The sequence below is a fragment of the Panicum hallii genome, chromosome 3, assembly GCF_002211085.1.
Source record: "Panicum hallii strain FIL2 chromosome 3, PHallii_v3.1, whole genome shotgun sequence".
Lineage (NCBI taxonomy): Eukaryota > Viridiplantae > Streptophyta > Magnoliopsida > Poales > Poaceae > Panicum > Panicum hallii.
The window spans coordinates 18,119,323-18,131,685 of record NC_038044.1 but is presented as its reverse complement, the minus strand read 5'-3'; the positions used below and the strand labels follow the sequence as shown (position 1 = coordinate 18,131,685).

General features: G+C 51.2%; 3 protein-coding genes across 3 annotated transcripts; all 3 read left to right on the top strand.

The window, feature by feature from the left end:
- The first annotated feature begins 1,735 nt into the window (after positions 1–1,735).
- Positions 1,736–3,281, top strand: LOC112886493 (peroxidase 2-like). Its single transcript, XM_025952402.1, has 4 exons — positions 1,736–2,114; positions 2,207–2,401; positions 2,493–2,655; positions 2,783–3,281. The coding sequence occupies exons 1-4, from the start codon at positions 1,854–1,856 to the stop codon at positions 3,136–3,138; spliced, it is 975 nt and encodes a 324-aa protein (XP_025808187.1). The 5' UTR covers positions 1,736–1,853; the 3' UTR covers positions 3,139–3,281.
- A 3,008-nt stretch (positions 3,282–6,289) lies between these two features.
- On the top strand, positions 6,290–7,913 carry LOC112886297 (peroxidase 2-like). The gene is made up of 4 exons (XM_025952160.1): positions 6,290–6,645; positions 6,724–6,918; positions 7,015–7,177; positions 7,312–7,913. The coding sequence occupies exons 1-4, from the start codon at positions 6,394–6,396 to the stop codon at positions 7,665–7,667; spliced, it is 966 nt and encodes a 321-aa protein (XP_025807945.1). The 5' UTR covers positions 6,290–6,393; the 3' UTR covers positions 7,668–7,913.
- A 2,439-nt stretch (positions 7,914–10,352) lies between these two features.
- Positions 10,353–11,994, top strand: LOC112885068 (peroxidase 54-like). The gene is made up of 4 exons (XM_025950749.1): positions 10,353–10,755; positions 10,860–11,054; positions 11,155–11,317; positions 11,431–11,994. Exons 1-4 carry the CDS (start codon positions 10,510–10,512, stop codon positions 11,784–11,786), a joined length of 960 nt encoding a protein of 319 aa, XP_025806534.1. The 5' UTR covers positions 10,353–10,509; the 3' UTR covers positions 11,787–11,994.
- The last annotated feature ends 369 nt before the right edge of the window (positions 11,995–12,363 follow it).

Below are 12,363 nucleotides of genomic sequence, written 5' to 3'. Positions count from 1 at the left end.
AGAACCGATGGGGAAATGTAAAAGGAAAACTCACCGGATCAAGTCCAAAGGCATCGTCTTTCGTACCAAGGGCAACTAAGGAGACCATGGACCTTCTCATTACAGCAACACATCAGTGATATGAATGAATAAACTATTCATAATATTAATAACTAAAATACATCAGTGATATGAACTAAAATACATCAGTAATGCAAAGGGGTGCATTCAAGATGTATGTACGCACCCTCAATGCTGATTTTCGCAAGACTCAGAAAAACTGATCTCACAAATTGACTAAAGGTTAGGGTTAGGCATGTAAAAGATCATGGCTGGGCTCGGTTTGAAAAGGATCTGATTGATCTAGGTTTTCTGCATATCTCAGAAGACACGAGAAAAATAGAATTATTCTAAAATTCTTCAGGGGCTAATATGCAAAAAGCTCGGACGACAGCTATGGTGGCCAACGGCACCGTGCAGCCCAAAATACCTGCGATTTAGGGCATGGGAGAGTGCGGTGAGTGGATGAATAGAGAGAGAGGACGTCAAGGGACGAGCGGCGGAAAGGCTCGGAATCGATCGGATTTGAGGCTGGAAGGAGAAAGCAGCGGCCTATTCTAGGCACAGAACTCTCCTATCGACGCTGGGCAACAACGTGACATCGCGTGATCCCAGGGGTTCCCCTCCTCCCCCGATCGGTTCTGGCGCCGTTGCCTCATCCGTTCGTTCGTCAGGGGCTGCCGATCGGTAGTTCTGAACAACGGGCCGAGGGCGGCTGCAGCGACACGATCCGTCCGTGTGCAGAAGGGTCAGGCCGCTGGAATTGGACCCCTCGCTGCAGCATGTCCGCTGGCCGATCATATGGTGTGACTGCAGGAGTTGGAGTAGGGTTTTCGGGCGGCTACAGCGACGTGAGGGGGCTGCGGGTGCCTGTTTCGCCATGAGGATGCGCACGGCGTACGGGTGGAGGGGAGGTTGCGGCACAAATTTCGGGAGGCCGTCAGTTTTGCACGGTGGAGGAATCGGACAGCTGGAATTGTTGTATGGCAGAGAGACCACGGGAGGAGGAGCCAAGGTCGCACCAAAAAATTATCCCCAATCGTTCTTTTAGGAGTAGAGATATGATATATTACTAACATGATACGTAATTACATAAGAGAGAGATAGAAGCAACAGCATTACATGAGGACATAGCTTGAGCATGGAAACCAACTTTTAGAACCCACACACACGTGTAGACCGATTGTTATAGGCGCACAATTTAGAGAATGGTACAACTTATTTTGTGATTTCTTGTAAACAATACTATAGTATCATGTATTATTAGGTTGTATCATTCTCTTTTCATATATCATTCTCTCCATTTCAAAATATACGACATTTAGGATAAGCTAATTAGTTCAATATGATTACACATTTTTCACAAACAGAGAACTCGCAACAGGGTTACAGTACTTTGCACGCAAACGCAATCATCCCTCAGCACGACCGTTTCTCCTCGCGGCGCCGCATGGTTCAACGCAGCAAGTGCAACAATAATATATTTAGATTCAACCGCGTGCCGCAGCATCACCGCTGCTAGTATAAGCTATTCAGATTGACATCCTCCGATCCGGCACAGGGAACATGTCAAACGCGCACCCAATCCAAATATCCAATTCCTCCCATCCCAGCGAAAGAGTCCCCGCGCGTGCCCATGGCGCCAGCCTATAAAACCAGCCGCGCGCACCCATTCCCGTCGCACCCATCTCCCTCAGCTCATCTCTGCAAAGCTCCATCTGCAGCAAGCACCACCCCCTGCTCCTGCCAACACCTGTCAGTAGCCAGCAGCCCCGATCTTCAGTGATCACCCGAGCCTCGGAACCGCACGCGTCATGGCCGCCGCCGCTTCCTCCAGATTCTTGCCTCTCGGCTTGCAGTTAGCTGCTTGCTCCGTCGTCCTGTTACTCGCTTTGGCCGGAGCTGCTCATGGCCATCCGCACGGAGCCGGCTCGGCGCTGAGCTCCGCGTTCTACGACGCGTCGTGCCCCGGCGCCTACGACGTCGTCCGCCGCGTCATCCGGGACGCGCGCGCCTCCGACCCGCGCATCCCGGCCAGCCTCATCCGCCTCCACTTCCACGATTGCTTCGTCAACGTGAGTGCCGGCAGCAGCCCCCAACTGATTCGATCAGCATACTTCAGGGTTGCATCGTCTGACTGACAGGCCTGCGTGCCGATTCGTTTCAGGGCTGCGACGGCTCGCTGCTCCTCGACGAGGACCTCCCGGCGATCCAGACCGAGAAAGACGTGCCCGCCAACATCAACTCGGCGCGCGGCTTCGAGGTGGTCGACGACATCAAGAGCGCGCTGGAGGAAGCGTGCCCCGGTATCGTCTCCTGCGCCGATATCCTCGCCCTCGCGGCCGAGATCTCCGTCGAACTCGTAAGCACCAGACATCTTATTTCTTCCGGACGTTGTTCAAGCTTAGTTAGTGTTCCTCAACTGACGAAATCATGGAACTGGATGCGTGCAGGCTGGAGGGCCACGATGGAGTGTGCTGCTCGGCCGGCGAGACGGCACGACGACCAACGTCGAGAGCGCCAACAACCTGCCGAGCCCTTTCGACCCCCTGAACGTTCTCCAGGAGAAGTTCAGAAACTTCAACCTCGACGACACTGACCTCGTCGCCCTCCAAGGTAACGTACTGACATAACTAAAACATTTCATAAATACAATAATAATCGTATGAAGTTCAGACCTCGACGATTCTTTACATTGCTTACACACTGATGAATTCAACAACGAACTAATTTCTGCTTTCAGGAGCGCACACATTCGGTAAGGTGCAGTGTCAATTCACGCAGCAGAACTGCGCAGCGGGGCAGCCCGACGATACGCTGGAGAACCTGGACGAGGCCACACCCAAGGTGTTCGACAACAAGTATTACGGCAACCTCCTGCACGGCCGCGCCAAGCTCGAGTCCGACCAGGTCATGCTGTCCGGCCCTGCCGCGGAGGCGACCACCGCCCCCATCGTTCATCGGTTTGCAAGCAACCAAAAGGATTTCTTCAAGAACTTTGCCGCGTCCATGGTTAAGATGGGCAACATCGCCCCGCTAACTGGGAACGATGGAGAGATCCGAAAAAATTGCCGGAGGATCAACAGCAAAGGCTACTGAAGAAGACTCTTTTTCCATGCAATTGATTTCCCCTTTGTTTAACCAACTGTAGTTATGCATGTGTAAATAATCATTCTTTCGATTCTTATTCTTTGTAAATGTTCCCCTTCTTGAAAGCAAATGTGAAAATATTTTACACGTCTCCTATCCCCAGACCTTGTATAAGATGAGGACTGATAAGATTTCTTATGGTGGAACTTATTAGACTATCTCCACCGGCATCCTGTAAAAGCTTCTGTTCCCTATTTTGGGGGATACTGTAGCACCCGGTAGCGCTCCAGCGGTACCCGCTATCCCGTGCGGTAAAATGGAGCACGACCTCCGCGTCCCGCACAGAGGAAGCGTCCTTCATCCCGGTCGCCAACGCCCGCATCTTCACCAGCTTCCGCGCGGGCGCAGGAGGAAGCAGCCGAGCAGGGGCAGGGGCGCGCGGGCGGCGGGGCAGGGGCGCGCGGGCGGAGCAGGGGCGCGCGGGCGGCCGGCAGGGGCGCGCGGGCGGCGGGGCGGGGGCGCGCGGGCGGAGCAGGGGCGCGCGGGCGGCGGGGCGGGGGCGCGCGGGCGGCCGGCAGGGGCGCGCGGGCGGAGCAGGGGCGCGCGGGCGGCGGGCGGCGGGGCAGGGGCGCGCGGGCGGCGCAGGGGCGGGCGGGCGGCGGGCGGCGCAGGGGCGCGCGGGCGGCGGGGCAGGGGCGTTGCGCTCGGGGGAAACGAATGTTGGAAGAAATGATAGAAAAGTAAGATTGTGGGGTATAGAGGATGGAAATAGAGGACGTTGTTGGAGTTAAGTTTGGTACAGAGAATGAAGTTGATATGGAGGAAAAAGGTAGGGGATGGGATTTGGAGGATATCGCTGGAGATAGCCTTAGGCACCTGTATTTGAGTCCTCATTTAACTATTGTTTTGATGGTAGATAACTTTGTTCATAGAAAGGGGACTAGAGTTTGAGGGGTTTTCCAGGAGAAGTTGTTTTTACTGGGTTATGGTGGGGTTTAAAATATCAATTAAATTCTACCAAGAATTCGTAAATGTGATTCCTGAAATGAATGATAATGTATTTTCTCCGTGACGCATTCTGTACTTAGCGCACAATGCGTATACTATACTAACCTAGCTAGTTCCATTTCCTCTCTAATCAACTAGCCTCGTGTGCCCACTATCTTGCTACCGTCCACGGCTCCGGTGACACGACCTTTGGAAGCACTGAGCCTCCACTCATCACTAATCCTCCCGCAACCCATGGCCATTCCTCAAGACCTATCCCACCACCCTTAACACCTTGAAACCTCATAGTTTACCGGAATTGAAGAGAGGCCTTTGTGGAAACATTAGCTGCAATTTTGAGTATGTATTAGGTTACAAAATTAACCCAAAAGCTTAAGCCAATGGCTGACCAGTTCGACACAGAAACTTAAATAGATGGAGAAAGATGGATAATGCATATATTCTGTCATGTGGAGGCTTCTTAGACTCCAGATGTGAGAAGAAAGATGGGCAATATACTTATTGCACTTCAAATTTTCAACAAATGGATGGCCTCCAATATAGCGTTGTGACTTTTAGCATCCTCCAAAATTAAGTGCGACCATACTCTTCAAAGGAGTTTGCCACAAACATCCATCCACCCCTTTTTCTTTTTTTTAAGAAAAAACTCCACTCAGGAGCCGAACAAAGCATTAACTCTGTTCGCGGGCCATTTGGGCTGAGTTAACGTATCCTATTAGGAAATCATATTTCTTCTTTGCAACAACCAGCCACTTATTGCCTAGATGCAATGCAAAAATAAGGTATTAGTGCTATAATACTATGTTTTAGGTCCTATCAGATTCTTTTTAAAAAGGAGGTATCTACAAAGCAAGAGGGCACTCCGGATAAGGCTGCGCCGCGCCGAGAGCCCTCCAATGCCCGCTCCGCACCTTACCCATTCGCTAGATAAAAAAAATCCCGCACCTACTACCCCGAGCAGCGGGGAGTCCTCGTCTTCCTCCCGCATGCAAAGCTCCCCCACACGCCCTGCCTCCGCCCACCTTTATGGTCATCCTCCAACATCACCATCGTAGCCTCCAACGTCGTCAAGGACCGCCGTTCTCCCTCCCTTCCCCTCCCCTTCCCTCTTCCCCTTTTCCACCTCTATCTAGATCAGAGGAGACACCATCAGCAACTCTCACGCCATCCCCGCCGCCACCTCCACCCACCTCTCGTGGTCGGCGACGGCGACTTGCCGCTTCACCGCACCACCAACTCACACCACCTTCGCCCGTCCGATCAGTCCTACCCTTATACCGCTGCCGGCTCATAAAACACTCCAGCATTTTCCGCCCTCGCCCTATCCCTCCCTACCGGATGTCATCCACCGCCTGCCCTGCCGACAGGCTTAGCCGCTCGCCACCCCACCGGTCCGACCTGCCTTCCAGCTTCCCTTTAAACCCGACAGATTCCATCCCTCATCTTCTCAAAACCCTAACGGTCCAGTGGAATTACTTCCTCTCTATGCTCAAGGAAATACGAAAAAGGACTCTCGAGACAGGCTTAAATCGAGAGACCTCTCCATGTAGCTTTTGGTTTTAAAAAGATACCTACCGAGCAGGCTTGAGGCAGTTGCAACGTCAAAAACACTTGTACGGTTGCTTCCTGAATCCTGGCTCCTGAGCTGGAGCTCGCAGCCTCTTGCTGACCCGGCCACTCGATCAGCCGTTTCCTCGCAGCTGCAACTCTCGATTGGTTGCCGATCGCCAGCACCCACTGTGGCCCTACACTCTGCAGTTCCTTTTCCATACTTCCCAAAAAGAACAATGGCAGAGAGTTGGGGAAGTTGGGGCACCACCTTTCGTTTTCCCAAGCGTTGCGGCGCACGCAAGCAATCTTCATCCTCACTCAACGCGACCGCTTCTCCTCGCGCCGCCGCCATGCGTCACTCCACTCGGCCCTGGAAGGAAACAATATTTTAGCAGCGAGCGAGCGCGTGGCGGAACGGAACGGATGGTGCCCAGCATCCATCAGCCCATCGCCGCTGCCAATACAAAATCAACTTGGCAAGCTCCGGCGTGAGGAACATGTCAAACGCGCCGCCAATGATGCCGCTCCGGCGAAAAGTCCCCGACAGCAGGCTATAAGTATGCCGCCCCCAAGCCGTTCCCCTCTCATCCATCTCTGCAACCTCGTTTGCAACAGCCAAGCGTTCGAGCAGCAAGCACAATCGCTTAGCATTTAGCAAGCTGCCAATCATCCAGCGTCCGCGTCTCCAGTGATCGGTCTTGCACGATGATGGTCTCTTCCTTCCGCTTCTCGCCGCTCGTGCTGCTGCTAGCGGCGCACTGCGGGCTCCTGATGCTCGCCTCGGCTCACGGCTACCCTCCTAGTGGCGCCGGCTCGGCGCTGAGCTCCACGTTCTACGACGCGTCGTGCCCAAGCGCCCACGACGTCGTACGCCGCGTCATCCAGGACGCCCGGGTCTCCGACCCGCGCATCCCGGCCAGCCTCATCCGCCTCCACTTCCACGACTGCTTCGTCAACGTGAGCACCGTCTCGCGCCACTGACGGCTCGCACTATTCCATCATGTACTGACAACCATGTTGCCATGTTGGTTTCAGGGCTGCGATGGCTCGCTGCTGCTGGACGACGACCTACCGGCGATCCAGACCGAGAAGGCCGTGCCCGCCAACGACAACTCGGCGCGCGGCTTCCCGGTGGTCGACGACATCAAGGCCGCGCTGGAGCACGCGTGCCCGGGCGTCGTCTCCTGCGCTGACATCCTCGCCCTGGCAGCAGAAATCTCCGTTGAACTCGTAAGTGCCGGGATCACCTTGCATTGATCGCCGCAGCTAGCGCTTCCTACCTTCACTCCTCACCTGAACTGACGGGATCACGGCCATGGCCGGCAGGCTGGAGGACCACGCTGGAGGGTGCTGCTCGGCCGGCGGGACGGCACGACGACCAACATCGAGAGCGCCAACAACCTCCCGAGCCCTTTCGACTCCCTGGACGTTCTCCAGGAGAAGTTCAGAAACGTCAACCTCGACGACACTGACCTCGTCGCCCTCCAAGGTAACACAAATAAAATACCGAGTCAAAAGCATCTCAGTTTTCAGCCATTTAATTTTGTACACAGCCCAAGCCTAGAAAGCTCTTTCTATGCCGTGTGCACACTGATTCCAACAACAAATTTCTACTACTCTCAGGAGCGCACACTTTCGGCAAGGTGCAGTGCCAGTTCACGCGGGAGAACTGCACGGCCGGGCAACCTGAGGGCACGCTGGAGAACCTGGACGATGTCACGCCCAACCTGTTCGACAACAAGTACTACAGCAACCTCTTGCACGGCCGCGCCCAGCTCTCCTCCGACCAGGTCATGCTGTCTGACCCTGCTGCGCCGACGACGACTGCCCCCATTGTTCATCGGTTCGCGAGCAACCAAAAGGACTTCTTCAGGAACTTCGCGGCGTCCATGATTAAGATGGGAAACATCAGCCCGCTGACAGGGAAGGATGGGGAGATTAGGAAGAACTGCCGGAGGGTCAATAGCAAAGGCTATTGAAGACTCTGATCCAGACTGATGTTTTTATCCAATTATAATGCCTGTGGAAATCATTCTTTCGATTTATTTTCTCATTCCTTTTCGTAAAATATGAGCTGATCAGCTTGTGCCATTTCGTGAAACACAAGTGTAAAAATGTTTCTACTCGACTCATATACGCAGTCCAAGATCTATTCTTTGCATTTCTTTTAGCAAATATCATATGAAATTGAAATATATCAATCCAACATATTCAGAAGGAGTAAATCAAACAATTTTGTATTTGTTCTTTTTCAATGTGTTCAATTTCGTTCCTTCATGAGACAACACAAAAAATCAAATGGAAAAAGTCCAAATTACTCCCCTCAAGTATGGCAAAATTCTGTATAATCCCCCTAACTATCTCTTGGTTCAATTTGGCCTTTAAATTATGCTATCTGGTTCAATTTACCTCCTAATACAATTTATCTTTTTTATTTCTCCACGTACAAGTGGAATCTTATTTTAAGATTTTGCAGGGTTGTAGAGGGCATCACAATATATGTTAAAAATATATTATCAAATTTTCGTCATTATTTTTTCTATAATTCTGTATTATAAGGTTTAATTTATTATTAAATACGATACTCTATCAAAATAATGATGAAAAATTCTTAGCATATTTTTATAAAATATGTTATAATGTACGCTATCATCCTGCAAAATTTTAACTCAGGACTTCGCTTGTGCATGGATAAATAAAAAGGATAAATATTATTAAGGGGTAAATTGGACCTAATAATAGTTTAGGAGGTAAATTGAACCAAAAAATAGTTTTAGGGGTTATCCAGACTTTGACATACTTGAGGGGAGTAATATAGATTTTTTCCAGATCAAATATATTGAACCATATATGGCAAAGGAAGTAACTAGGCATAACTTGGACTTAATTTTGAGACATAAAAAAGTCAAGAAAAATACAAAAGGAAATGTACCCCTCAATCCGAGTTGGCACAATCCACTCATGGTGGGCTGCTACGCAAAGCAGGTAGCTAGGATAGAAAAGATAATTCATTTTGAGCTTAAACTGCTTCCCCAGAATTGGGCCAAACGGCAATGCAGAACAAGTAAAACCAAAGTTTGTTGACGTGGTTTATGCTGTGTAGGCCAGTTTTGTCTAAGGTGAAAGTTCTTTGACTAAATTTTTATAAAAACTGTAAAGGATACAAAGTACCCTAAATTTTCAAATATTGCTGAAAACCAGTTTTCTCATACCTTTTTATTTTTATTAAAATGTTTCTATAACAAAAGGTGTATAATAAAAATGATTAAATAGTAATAGATATGCTACATTATTTATTAATGTAGAAATCTCATAACATGAAGCATCGGATTTGTTCGAAACTTTTGAAGTTCATTTGATGCTTTTGACAACTCATTTCAATTTTGTGTGTCTTTTAACAAACTCTTCTAAAAAACGCTAGCAGTTCTGCAAAAAACTGTCTTAGGATTAACCTATCATTATTTGGATGTTATTGATAGTATGATTTAGTATCTTGTGTCTTTAAATACAAATGGATGGTATTAGTATGATCCATAAAATCGTACAAACCACTACGCATGTGTGCACTACCTCATAGACCTGTAGGCATGTAAATTATGGGCACCCTCTATAGATTTTAGATGAAGGAACTTTATTTCAAGAAGAAAATTGTTTTGGCCTTTGCACGCGATTGTTAAGACAGTGCACCCATCCATTACAAGAGATAAAAGTTCAAAAAGAAAGGAAATAAGGCTGAAACTTAGTGTGAGCAAAGCAGTGCCAAATCCCAAACCCAACCTATAGATAGTGTCACTAATAAAATCATCAGTTTGTATTTAAATTACAGATACAATAGTATATATTGCTTTGAAAGTGCCTTGATTCTGATATTGCAGTTAAGGGGAAAACAAGACTCGAGCAAATGTGTTCAACAAGGCAAAATGAACTTCGTCCTGTGAAAAAAAAATGCACGCTGCGCAAATTAAAGATGACCACAGAAACTCATAAAGGAGGGATTGCAACAACCCACCACTAGAATTGACTAGAGATACATGCATCATTGCACCTGCAAGATCCATCCAAGAAACTACGAGTTCTTATAAAAAACACCAACGATGCACGGGCTGAACGAGAGGCAACTGCAGGTCTGCCGCATTAAACACACCGTTGGGAGGCCGCATGGAGCCGCTGTGCCTGTGGGACCCTCCCCCGCAGTCCCACTCGATGACTCGACCGACCGTTTCCTCGCTTTGCTTGGTTGGTCGCCGATCGGCAGCGGCAGCGGCAGCCGCTGCTGGCACTACGCTCCGCGGCTTTCTTTTTGCCACTTTCGGGAAGAGAGGAACGGGCGAACGGCGCAGGGTGGTTCCGCGCACCTTTCGTTTTCATACCGCTCGTCACCCGGCGCGACCGCTTCTCCCCTCGCCGCCGCCGTTCATCGCCTCATCCCGTCATCCGTCAACATCGGAACCATTTTTTATGCTGTACTACCCAGCGGCAACCGCGTGCCGCAGCCATCATCGCCGCTGCTGAACTAATCCGATCGCCCAGCTCCGGCGTACGGAGTCGAACATGTCAGTCAAACGCGCACCCGATCCCGTCCCAGAAGAAAAGTCCGGCCGCCTTATCAGTAATCAGCCGAGCGCCGGGGCTATAAATATGCTGCACCCGACGACCATCCCCTCATATCGACCTCTGGCTCTCCGCGATCACACTTGCAACGCGCGCCATCGCCGGAGCTTGCCGGAGAGCAGCTTGGCAGAGCTTGTCAGTACGTACGAGCGGCTAGCCTCGGTCTTCAGTGCTCACGCGGCAACTCGGAGCGGATACGCGTGTGCGCCCATGGCGGCGGCTTCGTCTTGCTCCGCTTCTGTCGGGCTGCTGCTGGCCGCGCACTGCGCCCTCCTGCTTGCCCTGGCTGGCGCCGCTAGTGCCGGTGGCGGCGTGGCGCTGAGCTCCGCGTTCTACGACGCGTCGTGCCCCGGCGCCCACGACGTCGTCCGCCGCGTCATCCAGGACGCGCGCGTCTCGGACCCGCGCATCCCGGCCAGCCTCGTCCGCCTCCACTTCCACGACTGCTTCGTCAACGTGAGCACCCCAGTTCCTCTGCGCGTGGTTGATCAATCATTGATCGATCCCAAATCCAGCATTGCATCGTTGATCTGACATGCAACGAACGCCAAATGTTTCAGGGTTGCGACGGCTCGCTTCTGCTGGACAACGACCTGCCGGCGATCCAGACCGAGAAGAACGTGGTCGCCAACAACAATTCGGCCCGCGGCTTTCCCGTGGTCGACGACATCAAGGCCGCGCTCGAGAACGCGTGCCCCGGCATCGTCTCCTGCGCCGACATCCTTGCCCTCGCGGCTGAGATCTCCGTCGAACTCGTGAGCACCGCAATCTCTTCTCGCATTCATCGACCTGAACTTCAATTCGAAGCTTGCGGCGTCACCTGAACTGACACGGAAACCATGGACATGGACCCAGGCCGGAGGACCACGCTGGGGTGTGCTGCTCGGCCGGCGAGACGGCACGACGACCAACGTCGAGAGCGCCAACAACCTGCCGAGCCCTTTCGACCCCCTGAACGTTCTCCAGGAGAAGTTCAGAAACGTTAACCTGGACGACACTGACCTCGTCGCCCTCCAAGGTAACCTAAACACATACTGACTCGATACATTTCAACAAATAACACAATTCAAACCTAAAAAAGCCTCATTATACGGCGTGCAAACTGATTTCAACAACAAATTCCTACTCCAGGAGCGCACACATTTGGCAAAGTGCAGTGCCAGTTCACGCGGGAGAACTGCACGGCCGGACAACCCGAGGGTGCACTGGAGAACCTGGACGAGGCCACGCCCAACCTGTTCGACAACAAGTATTACGGCAACCTGCTGGAGGGCCGCGCCCAGCTCCCCTCCGACCAGGTCATGCTGTCCGGCCCTGCCGCGGCGGCGACGACTGCCCCCATTGTTCATCGGTTCGCAGGCAACCAGCAGGATTTCTTCAGGAACTTCGCGGCGTCCATGATGAAGATGGGCAACATCAGCCCCCTAACGGGGAGCGATGGAGAGATTAGGAGAAATTGCCGGAGGGTCAATGGCAAAGGCTACTAAAGGTTCCGGTGCAGTTCGATTGTTTTTTTTTATTCGACCACTTGTAATGATTCATTTGTAACTCCTTTTCTCATTCTTTGTAACTGTAACATGTTCGTCCTTCTTTTTCCCTTTCTGGAAAGCAAATGTGAAAATGTTTTTCACAAGTATGCTCATTTCCAGAAAAAATATTTGTTGAACGTGATGTTAATATTTAGACCCATACTAACCACAACTCAAGCACCGTTCCTAAATAGAGAGAGAGAGAGAGAGAGAGAGAGAAAGAAAACTCAAGCACCGTTGCCACATACATCCACTCATGGGACGCACAAAGCAAGTAATTCCATGTCTTCCCCAGAAAATAAACACGGGCTTATTGAAGGCAACTGCAACATCACTGGTTCCTGTATGCTATTTTGGCACAGGCCCTTTGGGTACCTTCCGTTTTCCAAATCCCTCCAACTGGCCACTGCTTGCTTGCAGCCCTGCAAATCGACCCCTGCCAACCTGGCAAAGTGCGCCGTCGGCGTTGATTCGGTTTTCCACAGCACCAAACTTGAGGTGAAAGCGTCAACAACCAAGATTTTTCATAGAGCAA

What these genes read in the sequence shown, in the direction of transcription:
- LOC112886297 (XM_025952160.1), top strand. Translation starts at nt 6,394, where the DNA reads ATGATGGTCTCTTCCTTCCGCTTCTCGCCGCTCGTGCTGCTGCTAGCG. An exon ending in CAGAAATCTCCGTTGAACTC is followed by an intron (nt 6,919 to 7,014) that starts GTAAGTGCCGGG and finishes CATGGCCGGCAG; the next exon opens with GCTGGAGGACCACGCTGGAG. An exon ending in TGACCTCGTCGCCCTCCAAG is followed by an intron (nt 7,178 to 7,311) that starts GTAACACAAATA and finishes TACTACTCTCAG; the next exon opens with GAGCGCACACTTTCGGCAAG.
- LOC112885068 (XM_025950749.1), top strand. Translation starts at nt 10,510, where the DNA reads ATGGCGGCGGCTTCGTCTTGCTCCGCTTCTGTCGGGCTGCTGCTGGCC. An exon ending in TCCACGACTGCTTCGTCAAC is followed by an intron (nt 10,756 to 10,859) that starts GTGAGCACCCCA and finishes CAAATGTTTCAG; the next exon opens with GGTTGCGACGGCTCGCTTCT. An exon ending in CTGAGATCTCCGTCGAACTC is followed by an intron (nt 11,055 to 11,154) that starts GTGAGCACCGCA and finishes ACATGGACCCAG; the next exon opens with GCCGGAGGACCACGCTGGGG.
- LOC112886493 (XM_025952402.1), top strand. Translation starts at nt 1,854, where the DNA reads ATGGCCGCCGCCGCTTCCTCCAGATTCTTGCCTCTCGGCTTGCAGTTA. An exon ending in TCCACGATTGCTTCGTCAAC is followed by an intron (nt 2,115 to 2,206) that starts GTGAGTGCCGGC and finishes GATTCGTTTCAG; the next exon opens with GGCTGCGACGGCTCGCTGCT. An exon ending in CCGAGATCTCCGTCGAACTC is followed by an intron (nt 2,402 to 2,492) that starts GTAAGCACCAGA and finishes GGATGCGTGCAG; the next exon opens with GCTGGAGGGCCACGATGGAG.